The 16,681-nt window shown below is 38.3% G+C and overlaps 1 protein-coding gene across 3 annotated transcripts in view; it reads left to right on the top strand.

Moving 5' to 3' along the window:
- Positions 1-16,681, top strand: part of WAPL (WAPL cohesin release factor) — a 64,293-nt gene that overhangs the window by 29,171 nt on the left and 18,441 nt on the right. For 2 of the 3 annotated variants that reach the window (XM_041475527.1, XM_041475534.1), the window contains exons 5-8: positions 7,998-8,093; positions 11,201-11,353; positions 11,590-11,726; positions 13,697-13,808. In XM_041475527.1, coding sequence (XP_041331461.1) covers positions 7,998-8,093; positions 11,201-11,353; positions 11,590-11,726; positions 13,697-13,808 — 498 coding nt within the window. The remainder of the gene's footprint in view (positions 1-7,997; positions 8,094-11,200; positions 11,354-11,589; positions 11,727-13,696; positions 13,809-16,681) is intronic. The other variant, XM_041475517.1, reaches the window with a different exon arrangement.

Raw genomic sequence — 16,681 nt, 5'->3', positions numbered from 1 at the left:
TGTGTGCAAGAATTCCAAGTGTGGTCTTTGGACAGTTAAGTTGGAAGGACATGTTAAATGAATACTGTGTAAAGAGCATTTATTTCCAGTTACCAAGTGCTGAACCAGGAAGAATTTTTCTTTTTTTCTTCTGTATGATTTCAGTCTGATCTGCAACTAGTCCTTAGTTCACTATTAAAATGCATCTTTCTTGTCCTATAGGCAGGCTTTTTTCCATGAGGAGGTCAATTTCATAATGGACAATATATACTCCTGTTAGAAGGTTAGGCACTGTCAGAAACTGCCAATACCTGAAAAAAAAACCTTAGGTGTGAGCCTTTGTTTCTGCTAGCATTTGTTGTAATACATGTTTTAAGGTATAAGAGATCTTTTACATTTTGATGGGAGCTTTCTCCACTGGTGTTTCATGCTGACTGGAAGGAGCTATAAATACCAGTTAGAAACAAATGCTGGGTCTAAGTAAATTAGAAGTTCAAAATGAAAAGCTTATACCTTGTCTTTGAAAGTATTTTGAAATTGGAGAAGTACGAACCCGTGTCCTCTCTGGGCTGGCTGAGTAATCTTAGGGCTAATGTGACAATGACGTGTGTGTGGGAGGGGACAGAAACCAGGCTGCACTGTGGTCTGTAGTTTTCCACTTAGCCTGTGTTATACTGTGCAGTAGATATTTATCAAAGGCATCCTGCGAGTAATGTTTCTTTTTGCTGGCCTGCAAACGAATCAACATTTCCCCAGATCAGATTTTTAAACATTTTTCTTTGTTCTTTCTAAGCTTTAGAGTATGTGAATGTTAGTCTGTCTTAAGTGCACAAACCTATGTGATTTTGCTTAATTACTTTTCCATAGCTTATTTCAAATAAATAGTTCTGAAACAGCAGCAATCATAATTCAAAAGTTTTGCTATCAGTCATAGCCTTTTCTATACACATAGTGGTAGGATCAGAGTAGACTGGCCAGGGCTCATTTTAAAAAGAACTGCTTGTCTCCATCTTGCATAACCTTTAGTTCAAGTGTGTTCTGTCCTGAGGATGAACAGTTGTAATAAAGACATTTTTCAGTGATAATAAACTGCTGATAACTATGCACATTGAGCTGCTTTTTGCCTCCTGATTTCAAAAGTTGAAATTGCTTGGTTTTAGGAGGAAAGATGATTAGCTGGCATAAGCTGTTTTGACTCCATTGAGGAGTCAAGCTGAATTTGGGCAATTGAAATACTCTGTGCCCTCTCAGTTCAGTGCTAAGCCCAGTCTGTCTGTGACTGTGACAACCTGTGACTGCCTGTTGCCGCTTCTGCAGTGCGTTCCTTTCATTTGCTGGTTGGTGCTTCTGGCAGACTGGCTGCCCAGTTCTGAACTGAAGTGGTTTTTGTGGGGATTTTTTTTGTCCAAATACGCTTTGTTGGAATGATAAACAAGAGATGAGCTGTTCTAAGTGCCAGCTAGTTATAATCTAGCCTGTCTATTGTAAGCAATTTCGATATATTGCTGGAATAAAAATAGAATTTAAAAATATTATAAAAGGTGAGAATAAATCTGTTCAATAGCTGATTTGTTGGGAACCAAAGCCTCATATTGACACTATTATTTCACCTAACATTTGCAAAACCAGATTCTTCTATAACCATACTTATTTAATACTTGCTTCCAAGTGCTTACCATTTAGGGACTTTTTTATTATTATTAATGTAAGTAGACCAAAACAAATTCTTAATGTGTAGGCTAGTAAGCAGGATACTAGTCAGGACTGGCAGGTTTTTAGATTAGTCACCTAAATTGAAGAGTGAGGTAGCTGCTGTAATTTTAATTAATTGAGTTGGGATTTAGCACCTCAAAGCCATCCTGGACTGAAAGAAAGCATCAGGATTTGGTCTTCTCCCTTCAAGATAATCATTTGATGCTGATAAAAATTTTCTTATCACTCCTTCATATTAAACCATGGTGAAGATGGTGTTCTGGTAGATACCAAGCTGGGATCTTTCCACCTGGTAAAAGTGCTTTCTTAAGTGTCCTCCATGCACAGCTGTTGGGTAGAACTGTGGGAGCAGCATTCTTGGAAATGCCTGTTTCTAGGTGGTGTCAACAGAAATATTAGCAGCTTTGTTTGCGAAGGGTAGAGATGCAAAGTGAACTTAACATGCTAAGTCCTCCTAGAGGCAAGAGGAACAAATGAAAAATAAGCACAGAAATCCTTCTCCCCCTGTGCATACTTAGGCTCTTCAGGAAGTAGAAAAACTAAGTTGAATGGAAAATGTTTAATGTCACGGTGGAAATGTGGCATTTTATGCTTCCAGTTCCTACTGGTATTAGCTCTAAGGCAAGAAGCAAAGATTGATTAAAGTATTTGTCAAACTAGATTCTCTCTTGCATCCTCATATTCCCTGCAAAAAACTCACACACACATCAGTTTTGTAGGTCTAGTAATTAGCTGAATGTTTTAGTAAATTGGCAATGCAGGATAGCTGTGTAGGATAAATGTTACATTGCACAAGGTCTCCTGTAGGAAGTTCTAAAATGGGAAAAGTGCTCAAAGGAATTAAAATACTCCAGTTTCATTTGCTAGTGGGAGCTTGATTTATATGCAGATGAATATGCAAAATTGTCTTCTCAGCTCCTGTGTACTGTATGAGCATGGCTGGTTCACTGAGCTCCATCTCAGACTCGATGTGCATTCAGTAATTGCACGGTGAGAGTGACCATGTCCTGAGGGGGAAATCCGTGGTGTTGAGGGCCCAGTGTCCTTGTTAGACCCATTTCAAAGCTTTTACTCTGAATTGGCTTTGTTTCGACCTGATATAGGCAGTGCCTGGTAACAGGTGGCATGAGGTAGGTGCTCTCTGGACGTGCAGCTGAAGTTTGATCTCACCGGGAAGCAGTCAGGTCAGCATCCTCAGACTCAGCGATGCAAACCCCAGAGCTGTAACTGAGGACATCTGGGACATTTTTTTGAGCAGTGTTTTTTACTTATCCAAATGGAAACCTTTCCATGGGTGTAAGCACACCTCAGCTCTATCACCTCTGGAACTTTATTGCAGTTACAATTTTGTAAGGCTTTCCTCTTGATAGATTGATACACTTTGGGTAGATTAGGATTAACAGGAGGAGGGGAGGGGAACGTGTCTGTGTTGGCCTGCTTCTCTCTGCCTTTCACAAATTTTTGTGAGCAGTTTGTGCTGGGAAGTGCTTGTGCCAGGGTGTTCCTTGAACTGCAGGTTTTTCTTTTCTCTTGAGCAAAGCATTGTGTTTCCAGTATTGTGGTGATACGTCTAAACTATTGTACCCTGTCCATTTTAATTAGATTTATTAAAGGTTTCAGGCCAAAATAGTGACCATAACCATATGGTTTCTGCTTCTGAGCTGACCTTTGAATACACTCAGCATAAGGAGCATACAGAACATCATTGACTATTTCTGTTAATGAATCTCACTTATTAGATTGTCCTGTTTCTTAAGCTGTGTTTTCATCCTTCACTTGGGTGTTGGACCCATCATCATCTTGTGCCCTGTGGGCCTCCTCCTGAGCTTTAAGGAAGAAAAAGCATTTTGCAGATCTTCAGAAGTTTGATGCAAAAAAAGCTTCAGTGACGTTTTTTCCTTGCTCCTTGTGTTGTCTGATACTCTTAAACCTTGTCTGACTAACAGCTTGTAGTTTTCTGGCTATGTGTGTGCATAATGTGTTTTGTGTTTATATGGAATAGCACCTCATAATTAAGTGATCCATGGCAGTAGTGTATTGGCACTAATCTGCTGCTTTGATCCAAGTAATGGAGATGCAGTTCAGATTTTGAACACTGCAAAACCAGCTTGGTGCTGGTTTTAAACTGCTGTTGGGAAGTGCTGTCTTCTCTGAAGTCCAAATTAACTTCTTTTTTTCTGTTCTATAACATGGCTCAGCTTGTGCTGAATTGATACTCCATCTTTCTGTTTTGAAGTGTGATTTCTTTTTCATTGCTCTGAGTGATGTTCATTCCTTTCCCTTTTCAAAAAAACCAGTCCATTATGAATAGTTCTGTGCTGCATAACCTGCTTGTTACCTTTTTCCTGTTCAAAGTGAGACATGCAGGACAGGATAGTACACTTAATGATGATGAATACAGAGTGGTAACTCATATATTTTGTTTATTGGATTTTTTTTTTTAACTTGTAGTTTTGACAAGCATCTGGCATGCATTGTTACTGGATGCATTTCAGATATAAATAATTCATTTATCAGGATATCTGCTGAAAATGTTCTTCAGTTTTCTTTTGCCATTGTCTTCTACCTTGGAAAGCATTCCTGCCTGCAAATAGATGCTCTTCCTTGTTTTGCTGGTATTTTCTGTGTGACTCATGTCCCTGGCTCTTATTTTCTGTGATTCTGACATCTATGAATGGCAGGCAGTACTGCATCAGTATGTGCATAGTGCCAGCTCTTGAAAACTTCAGCTTTGAGCCTTTCAGGGATGGGAGGTTAAGCATGACCCATAGTTGATGCCATTTGGGGATGATCTTATAAAAGAGACAGCTCTGTGCATTTTGTGAAATCCCTGGCATTAGCCCTGGTTCTGTATCTGCACTCACCCCCCCAGAACCACATGCAGAGTCCCACAGTACCATATGCCTTATACCCACCCTGGAATATTTGCAGTCTTTCAGACATGTATCTCTGTGTAAGCAGCTGTCAGTTCTAGATGGATGGAAAAAGGAAACTCCTCTGCTATTCAGCAGAAGCTCTTACAGCTGATTAATATTGCAGAGCTTTTTTGCCTTAAGAACACAGAATTCAAAGGAATGATGTACTTCCACTTGCATCTATTCCAAGTTAGTTTTGAGAGAAGGAATTATTAAAGAAAAGTCTGTGTTATTTGAATAATTGCAAGGTTTTCTTGTCTTTAAGGGAAAGTTTCTTAACTTATTGCTGCTTAAATATCAGTGTTGCTTGTTCAGGGAAGCTTGTTATCACAAGCATTTGAGTTGCCTTTTAAAAAAACACCTCAAAACCAAACAAACTAACCTCTTTGCTTTTGTGATCAAGCCCTTCTGAAAAGTCTTTTTTCACTAGCATTCATTTGATCTTTGATACTTTTCCTGGCTTCAGTTCTGTCACACAATAATCCAAAGCAAGTCCACGCAGTGCTCGCTGGTTGATCGGTATTAGTGCAGTTTCTTTGCACTTGATCTGGAAATTCATCCTAATTCTTTGCTGTAAGGGAAAATGGGAAGGTTGCTTTAAGAGGTGATGGGAAAAGAGGAATGTATTTGCTGTGTTGAAGTCCACCTGAGTTGTAAGAGAGGCTCCAAAGTCTCTGCATAATGTGTTAGAGCTGATTAGAACATATTTCTGTGGAAAGCGGTGTTGGATTTTTGCAGGTGTGTTCTGGTGGACCGGCTGTCTGCAGGCAGGGTAAGGCTGACCAGATAGCAAGTGGCAGGGTGTCTAAGGAAATACTGCTGGGGAAGGTATGGAATCACAGGCCAATCACTTATTCAGATCTTTTCTGATTTGAAGTGTAAGATCCTGCAGGGAATGGTCACTAAAATCTTCCATAGGTATTTGAGATTTTAAGGATTACTATTTCCAGCTGCACTTCAGGCTCTGTTAAAAGAGAGCTATTAAATGCAGATGTCCTCGTTTCTCAGAACAGGCATTTATTGGTGGCATTGCTTGTTTTCTTATGTAAAATATAGCCTTTTTTCTCTATTGCACTAGTAATGATTAAGTTGTAAACTGCCATGTCACAAAACACTTTGGGATGCCCTAGCTTTTGATTTAGAAAGGAATTAAGGGAGATGGGAGAAGAAAAGCCCATTTTTGACTGTTAAACAAAAAGCATACCATCTTTGGAAGCCTGTGAGCCCTGAGTATTTGGAAGGAATTTGCTTTTATCTGTTTGCCCTGCTGAACTCTTTCCTACGCATCAGCTGTTGCTCTCTGCTGAGGAAGACACACTAATGCTGTGTGGCCCTTTTGGTTGCACTGCCGCAGCTGCTTGTGTGCTTTGTTGTAACTCCCTCCCAATTACTGAATGTGCTTCCTGTGGGCTGGGCCTCCTTGCCCTGCATGTGTGTGCACAGCAGAGGTGTGCTGGATTTGGAAAAGCCAAGGAGACTGCGGGTGCTTCCATGGTGTGGTCAGCAAGGGACCGGCCCAGCTGCTGCCTTGCCAGGACAAGCTCAAACCCAGCCTGACTCTGCTCCCCTGTGCCTGCCAGGGGCTGTGTTTGGCTCCTGGAGCACAAGGCCTGAAGGAAAAGGAGCGCACAAGTGGGGCACAGACAGAGAATTTCACCCCAAACTAGTCTGATTCTGTAGAATGCTGTACCATGTGTGTTACTTAGCAGAGTGTGTTGCTTCCTTTGATTATCCTGTATACCACGATAGGGCACCCTTGCCAATCTTAAATATGCACTAAAATCAAGTGTGGAGCACTTGTGAGTAATTCAAGAAACAGAAACACTCAGTGGTTCTTTTCCATTGCAGATGCCTGTGAAACTTGCATGTCTTAATTAAAAAAAAATAAATCTTTGTTTCTAAGTTGTCCTTCCTTTGTTCATTGCAGACCCAGAGTCAGATTCCAGGTAAATATTTGCTGCTCAGAAAGGTGTAGGAGAGAAGAGAGTTAACATCTGGACCATTTTCTAACATTTTTTCAAATAGGGATGCATATGACACTTTCTTCCTATTTGTGGGCCCAGATGTCCTCTTGTAACTGCAGGATCCTGAACATGAAACTGGTTTCTCAGTTAAAATTTTGAGCTGAACAGATGCTGCCTGAAAGAGCTTCCTTGCAAAACTGATGAAACTTAAGATAATAACTACTGTATAGATGTTTATGAATGGTACGTGAGCACTGCTTTAGGAATATAATTTAACAATCCAAGTTTCTCATGACCACACGAAAGCACGCTCAAGGGAGGAAAAGAGGCTTTTCTCTTGTCTGGAGACTGGAATGGTTTAGTGCTTTTGGGCTCTGAAAACTCAGCTGAGACTATCATTCTGCTAATATTCCTTGAAATTTTATTCAGTAGGGCTTTGTCGTGTGAAGAACAGAAGGATGCAGCACAATGGGGTTTTACTCCACAATAACACAGAAACCCTTGACTTAGAGAATTGGCTTGCTAGAACCTTGTTGCACTTTGTGGAGTGGTGCTCAGTCCCTGGCAGGTCCTAAGGCTTGCCACATGTAGCCCCTCTGTGGACTTGAACTGTATTTGGGTTAAATAGTTAATATGTTATATTTTGACAGAAAATGTGTACTTGAAATTATTTTTTCACATTCAAAATGCTGTCTAACTGCTGTGAGAAAGCAGGTACTTAAAGAGTTTGCTTGATACATGGCATGGTGGGAAATGGTGAAAATTGTAATGCTGTATTAGTCTAGAACAGTATTGTGCAAGTAGGTTGGTAAACACAAATGCTAGAAATAGAATTCTGTCTTTGCTTCCTCTCAGGAGTATGTTATGTTTCCCAAAAATTCAAGGACAGTAAATTTTGATGCATTTTGATTTGCCTTGACACATTTTTGAGCAAGACTAAAAAAAGACTTCTTAATTTATTAATATGGATTATGGCATTTCATTTGAGTGTTTTTCTTCCTCCTAGCATCAAAGTCTATATGAGTTCTGCATTTTTGTTTCTAAACCAGTCATATTTCTACTGACATGGTGTTTGCTAACATGTTTTTTTTCCCTGAGCTCTCAGTTTTTGTCTATAGGAAGGTTGCAGACCTTTTGCCTTTGAATAAATTTAAGAGATGGGACAACTGAAAAAACTCTTCAAATACATACATAGCCTGTCTTTTGCCATTTGAGTGGGTCTCTATGTCTTTAAAACCATCAGAGGCTTCAAAGTCTCTCTGATTTTCCATTGCATGTGATATTGAGACCTTGTGGTGCTGGGAATTCAGTAGGGAAAATGAGGCTTGTTTTCCATGTTTGGCTATAGTATTGCTACAGTAATTTTGAAGTGTGTAGTGACTGCTGGTAATTTATTTAAGAAGTAACTTGTTTTTTTATTTTTTAGTCTCCCACAAAAGCAGTGTATAATGCTAGACACTGGAACCAGCCAGAATCAGAGGCTCTGCCAGTACCACCAGCTTTGAAAACCCCCAGTGTCCCAGTAAGTAAACTGTTGGTTTTGTCTCATGTTTACTAAATCTCCTTTCCAGATTCACTGATTTTTTAAATTTTTTTTTAACCCAAGTTCTTGCTATCTGGTAATGTCACAGTAATTCAGAATGAGGTCCACTTTGTGAGCCATTGGAATTTGATAGAAAGGAAATTGTTAGTGGAAGTGTTGTAGAACAGGATCATTCATATAGCTTCAATATAGTTACCAAAAAAATACTTCAGGTTATGTTCCCCAGTGCTGAAGTTTATCTTTCTAACAATGGACTCCATTCCATTTTCTGAGAGAACTCCCAGGATTAACTTACTAATGAACACAGAAGTCATCAAATTGCTGATGAAAATTGCTAATGAAGTAGTTCTGATGGCTGACCTGAGTCTTTAGATACTATGAAAGAAACACCATTTTCTTTGTACAGTGAAAAAATACTAATACCAACATTTTGGATATCAAAAACTACACCAGGGGTGAAAACAGTTCCTGGAGTTGTGTGTACAAAAGTAAGTTGTTTTGAGACTCCAAGTAATTGTTTTTGAACTCTTTTGAGACTCTGAGAATCCAGGGTCTTTGGCTTATATTGCAGAAGTTGTTACTGATTATACTAAGAGAGCACTGTACATTGTCAATAAATGTATTTTCATTTGGTGCCTTGCTGATAGTACTGGCCTGAGGACAGAAAATAAGAAAGTAGATATTTTTGCAGTGATAAGTCTTCAGCTTTTGTTGTTGTCACCAGTTTGTAGTTGTTTATTTTTTGTTTCTCTACTTCATTTGATTTTGTTTGTTTGTTGTTTTGTTTTGCTTTTTTCTTTTTATTTTTCCTTTTTTTTTTAATTCTACCTCTGTTTGGGTGTTCTGGTACTTCTTCCTCTTTGGATTTTTCCTTTTTTTTTTTTTAATTCTACCTCTGTTTGTGGTATTCTGGTACTTCTTCCTCTTTGATTTGTGGTTGTTTTTGGTTGCCTCCTCACAGTATTCTGAACAGCCTTCTTTGGATGTTAACTGCACTGCCTGGAAAATGCAGATAACTGAGTTGAAAACAGCCATTTCCACTAGAGTCTGGGGAGAGAGCAGAAATTTCAGCCCTGGATTTTTCTTAGACCCCTTTCTCAATTTAAATTATGTACCTTTGAAGTGAAGGTTTTGTTGCTTGGTGAATATCTTGGTAACTGTTTTTTGTGAAGTACTCTGATAGCTGACTTAAGGGCAGATTTTTTGTGGGTCTTGTCAGACAGACTTTGGATATGGCTTTTTCAAGCTAGGGAAATGTCTGTTTCATTCATTCATTCAGTCACTTTTGTCTTCTGTCAGACTTCCACTTTGTATCTGGAACCATCAGAATATTAATTCAGGAATGTGCTAGAGGTTTGGCTGAAGAAAGCACTGAGGGGAATTTGTATGTGCTGCTCATGTTACGATGCACATCTGAAGTTGCTTCAGACGTGGTTTTTAACTGTGATTTACATAGGTGTAATACTTCAAAGTTAGAAGGTAAATGAGCCTTGAGCCAAATATTCAGTGGTAGTTCCTGCACATGTGATCCTGCCTCTTTAATTTCTGTAGAAATTTCTCACCTGAAGGCTGGGAGAAATCTGTCTCAGGTTTATGGTGAGAAACTCACAGCATGCAAACTGCTTATGCCAAGTACTCTCTTCGGGCCTCTCCAAGTGCCCTTGGAGTTTGCTTTGAAGGGGCAGCCATTAACCAAGACTTGGATGAGATCTTTCAGTGGCTCTCCTGTGTTCACAGACTGATAAGATCAATCCTCTAGTATGTGCTCTAAACCGGTTTTTCAGGGTGGTTTATTACCATTTTGCCACCAGTGCTGAAGTGAGTGGATACTGAAATGCCACAGTGATAGAGGCAGAATGTAAAGAATACTTCAGTAATATAGCAGCTTCTTTTGGTTTTTATTTTCATTTCATCTGTCGCTGTACAGTGCACAAGAAGGCATTCTCTCCAGCTGTCCCCTGGAGTAACAGGTCATGCATCTTCTATGCCTGCCTGTTAATTCTGTTTTTTCAGCACTTTGAAAATATTCTCATTTTTCTGTGTAAGGAAGCTAAGTACATGATGTTACTGAGAGATTGAGGGTGAGTAAATGCCCATTGGAATTGGCACATGTACATTTAGAATTTGGCATTTGGAGGTCTTTTTCCATATGCCTTGTTTGCTGTAGTTTGTCTTCATATTAGATTTTGTGCCAAAGAAGTAATCTGAAGATAAGCTGCACTTCAGCTTGTAGTAGCCTCAAACTAATACAGCAGAGTAAGTTGAGGAGAAACCTGTAATACTTGCCAGAGTTGTCTGGAAACCTGTCAGTAGTTATTCTAGACCTAACATCAAGTTCTCTCCTCCCTGTAGAACAGGTTCTGCTGTATTTTGTGCTATGATATGCTCCTAAAATATTTAACAGCACAAATAAGAGAATACTAAGAGTGTGTTCTACCTGGTTTGAGGTCTGCTCTGTGCCTCTCCTGGCTCTGTGTGGCTTTTGTTGTGCTGCTACACAATGTACTGGTAGTCTCCGGCCTCCAGGCCAGGTGGAGTTTGGAGTGTGAGGCTGGAGGGTTGGACAGGAGTGCAGTGTCCTCTGGCAGGCAGGGCCAGAACAGCTGGTGCAGAGCTCTGCTGGGCTGAGGCAGGGCTGGCTCAGGGCTGTGCCCCCATCCAGAGCCAACTGCTTCCTCAGGGCTTCATAGTGCAACCAGCCTGGGCATTCCTGGAAGCTCCAGTGCAGAGGGCTAAGAGACTTCAAAGAGCAACAAATAAACAACGAATTTGATTGGTTTACTTACCCTGAAGCTTAAGGAACCAGTATAAAGGACATTTTATTCCTCTGCTGGTTTTAGTTTCAGAATTCCACTGGAGCTTTCCTGATACTTGGAAATGGTTTTTGGTTTTTTTTTGTCTTGTATTTAAGAGTAGACACATTGTCACACAGCTTAGGGTATATACATCTTGGTAGTGCAAGGCAAGGACTAAATAGTCCCAAAATGTGAGTTTGACAATTGCACACCTGTACTGTTTCCTGATGTATTTAGTGTATGTTTTCATGCTCAAAACATCTGCCCATTTTAGCACTTTCTTATTAATAGGTAAGGCTATCTTCAAAGGAGGCAATTCATAAAGATGATGGAGTTTTTAAGGCTCCTGCACCACCTCCCAAAGTGATAAAAACTGTGACAATACCTACTCAGCCCTATCAAGAGATAGTAACTGCATTGAAATGTAGGAAAGAAGACAAAGAAGTAAGTATTCTTAAAAAATTTTTAAGATAAAGAATTACTAGTAATCCTAACTACTGAAGGAACAGTGTCAAAACACAGTTTGGCTTTCCTATTAAAAATAATATTTTGAATGGCCTTTATTAACATCTTAATGTTTCCTTGCACTTAAAACTGAATAGATTTTTAAACTGTACTTGTTAAGATTATTATCAATCCCAAGAGCAACTTACTTAGGTCAAAATATTTGTCTTTTCCAGTTATACACTGTTGTTCAGCATGTAAAGCACTTCAATGATGTAGTGGAATTTGGTGAAAATCAAGAGTTCACAGATGATATTGAGTACTTGCTAAGTGGATTGAAGAGCAATCAGCCCCTAAACACACGTTGCCTTAGGTAAGACATCTAATACAAAACATAGAACCTGTGTTTGAAAGAGATACTGAATTAAATATGCATCAGGGAAGTGAGCATGCTTTAAAATTTCATTAACATTTACCTGGCACTTTTGCCATGAAGAGTAAAATTTGAAAATAATAATTAAGATTGTGTATTTTGAATAATCATAAGCAGTATGGCTGTGAAGATGAAATAGTAAGAGACATCTTTAATGCAGTTGTTATCCTTGCTGTAAATTAAAAAAATACCTTCTGATGACTTGTTCATGTAGTACATCTTGTGTGTGATATCTGTTCTGTTTTTAGTGCAAATTCAATTCTAAAATAAAATCCCTAAGACTGCAGAGTTTGAGGAAAATCTAGAACTGAGGTAATAGTGAGATGTTGTTTAACTTCAGCTGCCTGTTCTTTATCTTTTGTTGAGAAGTTACATAACTGGCACCCAGTAAAAGGACTGACGCCGCAATATTAATTGGGAGGTTCCTTAACTTGCCTTGGGCTACTCTTAATATTCGAGTTACACATTATTGTGAAATTGACATCAAAAATGTTAACCTTACTTTGAAAAAGTTTGTGACTTGATACCAGTGTCAACTGCCTGGACATGAAAGTAATTGTAATAATGTTAAATAAAATAACCATGCAATAGTATTTTATATACCTAAATTTTCCTTTCCATTCAGTTAAACTAAAATAATAGAGAAAGAAAAGCTTGAATTCATAGAGAGGCGATTGCAGTGCTTTGTGATTTGACTGTGGCTGAGAAAAAGCTTTCTATGCCTCTAAGACAGCTACTTCAAAACTTATTTCTTCTTCAGAAATTAGCAATGAATATTGTTGCTGGAATATAAGTACAAGAACTCTATCACCAGTTTGTTTATACACTATGATAAGAATAAATTACTGCTATAATGACAGTTTAGGAATAGTTTTCATATGAGTGCTCCTTATTTGCTCATGTAGCAAAATTAATCAGATTTTTAACTAATTCTTCACAAATTTATATAGTGGAATGTAACTTACATAAGCACAACAAAAAATCTTTTCTTTCAGTTAACAAATTAAAATAAAAATGTTTTTTTTCCAAAGGAAATCAGTGTGTAAGGATAGGAATAGATGTAAAAGACTCAGACAGGTCAGTAAGCTCTGACTGGTGCCGTTGTGGTTGGAGATTGAAAGACCCCTTGTTCTTTTAAACACCTTACTGTGTGAATTTCTTAGAGGCAGGTTCCTCAGCAGTCTTGGAAGACTTGATTGCAGAATCACTCCCACATTAGTGCACATTTAAAAGCAATGTATTTTTAGCAGTTGTTATGTTGCACTGTGCTAGAAATGGCAGACATCTTACTGAGAAAGCTAGGGAAAAGTGCCATTTTTAAAATAAACTCTTATGCTGCTCAGTGATTACTGATACATTTGTCAGATCTTTTCTGAAATCTGTAGTGTTTCCATCAATTATAAATGGAGCAATAAATGTAAAAAGAAGCTTTAAGTATAAGTAATGTTAGGCTTGGGTGAGGCTAGTCAGTTAATTATATAAGCATTAGATAACAATGGAAGCTCACATTTACAATTTCTCATAATGTCTTGGTCCATAATGAGCTTTCCCATGTCTCTAAATCAGAGCTTCATGCTTCATCCATGGCACTTTACTTTCAGTTTAACTATTGGAAATTTTCAGCTTTTTTTTTAAGAAGCAAATTCAGGCTGTCCTTTAAAATCCTGGTTTTAGCCAAGTTTAATCTAAAGCAGACACAGTTTGGTGCTGATAGCAACTTGAATAAAATACTGCTCAACAGTTGATGTTCACCAATTGCAAACCTGCCTTTGACAAATTTTAGAAGAAACGTTCCAACAGTTTGCCAGGATCTGAGGAACGTGGTCAGTCTTGTGTTGAAGACTTGTTTATCTGCTGCTCTTGTTAAGTGTGGTCATTTCAGTCATTCTAACCCAGCTGGTTTTCTCCAGTGTAATCAGCTTGGCGACCAAGTGTGCCATGCCCAGCTTCCGAATGCATCTGAGAGCACACGGGATGGTAGCCATGGTTTTCAAAACACTGGATGATTCCCAGCACCATCAGGTATGGATACATTGTGCATTTCATTGATGTCTGGTGATACCTGTTCTGCTGGGGGGGGATTTTGTTCAAGGTCAAGCATCCAATATACTGTGTACTGCTGTGTGTATATGTATATATATTTATATATATAGTATAGTGTATCTAATGGTGCCTCTGGAATCAGTGGCTCCATTTTAGGGAGCAATCATGAGTGGCATAAACAGCTAGAGCACCTGTGTTCCACTGACAAATTCCTTACTCTTCTGTTCATGTGCTTCTTGGTTTGGAAATTCTTCTAAAAACTAGGGATTTTGTAAAAATGGACTGTGCTTTGGATTGCTGTTTATTTATTCTCTTAAGCTTTTTAAGAGTTGTATTGTTGTATTTTAAATTCTTTCAAATACATTTGAAAGGAATCCTTCCTCTTTATGTTTAGAGGTAGCTCTCAGTGCTCATTTCCAGACTTGCTTGTATTGTAATTCTCAGAGGAATTGCCACCTCTGCTGTAGCTGTTGTAGGGATTTTTTCATGTCTTGTGCTTGTCTCCTTGAGCACTGCTGTAATTGCAATTTTAGGATTCCCTGAGCGTATATAATGTTCTTTTGGATTCTAGGAAAGGTAAGTTTCATCTATTTATGGTAACATGACCTGAGAGTTAAACTGAAGCAGTTTGGTTTTCCTTCTTATCGATGTTACCTCTGTGGGGTATCCCTTGAGATATTTTTACAAAAGCTGAAAAAATGAGATTTTACTTGAAATGGGTAGTAGCTATGTATGTCAGTCAGGTTTGTAATTTTCTGTAATAGCTCTAGAAGAATGGCATACAATGCAGAATGCAACTTTGCACCCACGGAAATAGACATTTCAGAGATGGTATTTGACATCTTACTGTGGGTGGGGGGGAAAAAGCTGTAGTTTTAAGTAACTGATTTAGAATAATAGCTTATTTTCCATCTCCCTCAAAAATTAGCTATGGTTAATTGTAAAACATAGGCACCAGGTTCAATGAGTTCATTATTTTGTGAGCTGTCAAAATAGTGCCAAGTGGTACTAGAAGTAAATGAAGTACAGTCACTCTATTTAGGACAGTTACCACCACTGAGTTGCAGGAGATCAGCAGAGGACAGCTACAGTTCCCTGGAAAATGTACAAGCTTGCTTGGCTGTATTTTTGGCTGTCTTTTAACAGTTACCATTATTCCTTCATTTTCAAAAGAACTAGCACATGCAGTTCAAAAGGAAATTGCATGCTATTATTAGTCTGCAGTAACAAAAAGCATTGATTATATTCACTATTTTCAGTATATTTGATGCAATGCTCCCTTTTGTCAAAGAAAAAAATGGATAGTTAATGTCTGAATATCGTTACAGTGCATTCTTGGTACAGGTTTTACAGTATTGTAAAATTACTGATTTATCAAACTACTCTTGATAAATGGTAATGGATATGCCCCAACTACTGACAGTATGTACTTCAACGCTAACATCTCTGGATAAGCATGCTGTCTGTCAATACTACCTTTTCATTCACTAATTATTTCACTGATACTTTATTTTTTTCCAAATTAAATCTCAGTTCAAAGTAACTGAAGAATAATAAATCACGCTTACCTTTGCATGCATGGCTCAAATCCCTGTAAGATAAATAAGAACTGAGCTAAAAATGCACAATTATGTGGTTAATATTTTCTTAAAGTATTTTGAAGATGGGAAAACTGCCACAATGACACTGTTAATGGAAATAAATATGAACTTATATTGCATTCATTGTTCAGATGCAATAGAATAGACTGAGTGTACAGGGGACTCTTTAACATTTCCATAAGGAGTATAAAGCAGCAGTTGCATCCTGGCAGTTGGCATTTCTTGAACCAGCAGGAAAAACAAAATACCATCTATCTCACAGAGCTTTGCCCAAAAATAACAATATGAAAATTATTTGTTCCGCCAAATTTTTCCTGTAGCCTTGTGTTTAAGCATAAGTTTTTAATTGACTTTGTCTCTTCAGTGGTGCTCTGTAAAGATTTTGAAGTATTATTAATTTTTAAAATAAAAACTATATTTCCATTATAGCTGTCAGTAGTTAAGCACAGAAATGTGGTTTTATAATGTCATCAGCATGAGAATAACTTAAAAAAAGATAAAAGTGCATTATATGTAGTGCTGAACCCTAGAAAATAGCCATCTGTTCCCACAAGCTGGAGTATAAATAGAACAAGCAAGAGAAGACAAGGATGAGAGTGGGTGTAAGTGGTCTGCCGTTTTTGGAGTGTATGTTCAAACCAGGATGTTTTCCTGAATTCTGTAGAAGTATGGAATGCAAATCCATAGTTAGATACACCATGAAATTTATGTCTAGAGCAAATTTTATTTATTTTACTTTTTCCCTTCTCTGCATTTATTTGGAAGCAGAATGTGTTTTACGCATCTTAAGGAGTAGAATTAGATGGGTGAAGCTCACCCAAAAAATCCCTCTCCTACTGCCATCTATAAGGGTGGAATTTGGAAGGACTGATTTGGTTCTTTGGTTGGGTTTTTTTGTTCTCTTAGAATACTGATCAAATAGGAGTTGTAACAACAATTTTCCCCTCATTCCAAACTCAGAATTGTGTGTATGGTAGGGCATGAGATAGCTTTCAGTCAGTGTGATTAATTAAACATTTAGAGACGATCAGAGCAAAATGTAGAATTGTTTTACTCAAAATGAAGACTATAGGGACTAGGAGAAATGAGCTTTACAAAACTCTTCTCACTGGTATGAAGCTAAAGCAGGTTTGTTCCATGCTGTAAGCACCATTCACATTTGAGCTCCTTACTTTGGTATCATCAATATTTTCCTGTTGCACATCAGCGTTTGGAGGCTTATTGCCCTGAATCTCTGCTGTGTATGTGCTG

Source organism: Pyrgilauda ruficollis, unplaced genomic scaffold (genome assembly GCF_017590135.1).
Source record: "Pyrgilauda ruficollis isolate IOZ18807 unplaced genomic scaffold, ASM1759013v1 scaffold11, whole genome shotgun sequence".
NCBI classification, from domain to species: domain Eukaryota; kingdom Metazoa; phylum Chordata; class Aves; order Passeriformes; family Passeridae; genus Pyrgilauda; species Pyrgilauda ruficollis.
Note: the sequence above shows the minus strand (reverse complement) of the source record. Positions and strands in the feature narration are given on the sequence as shown.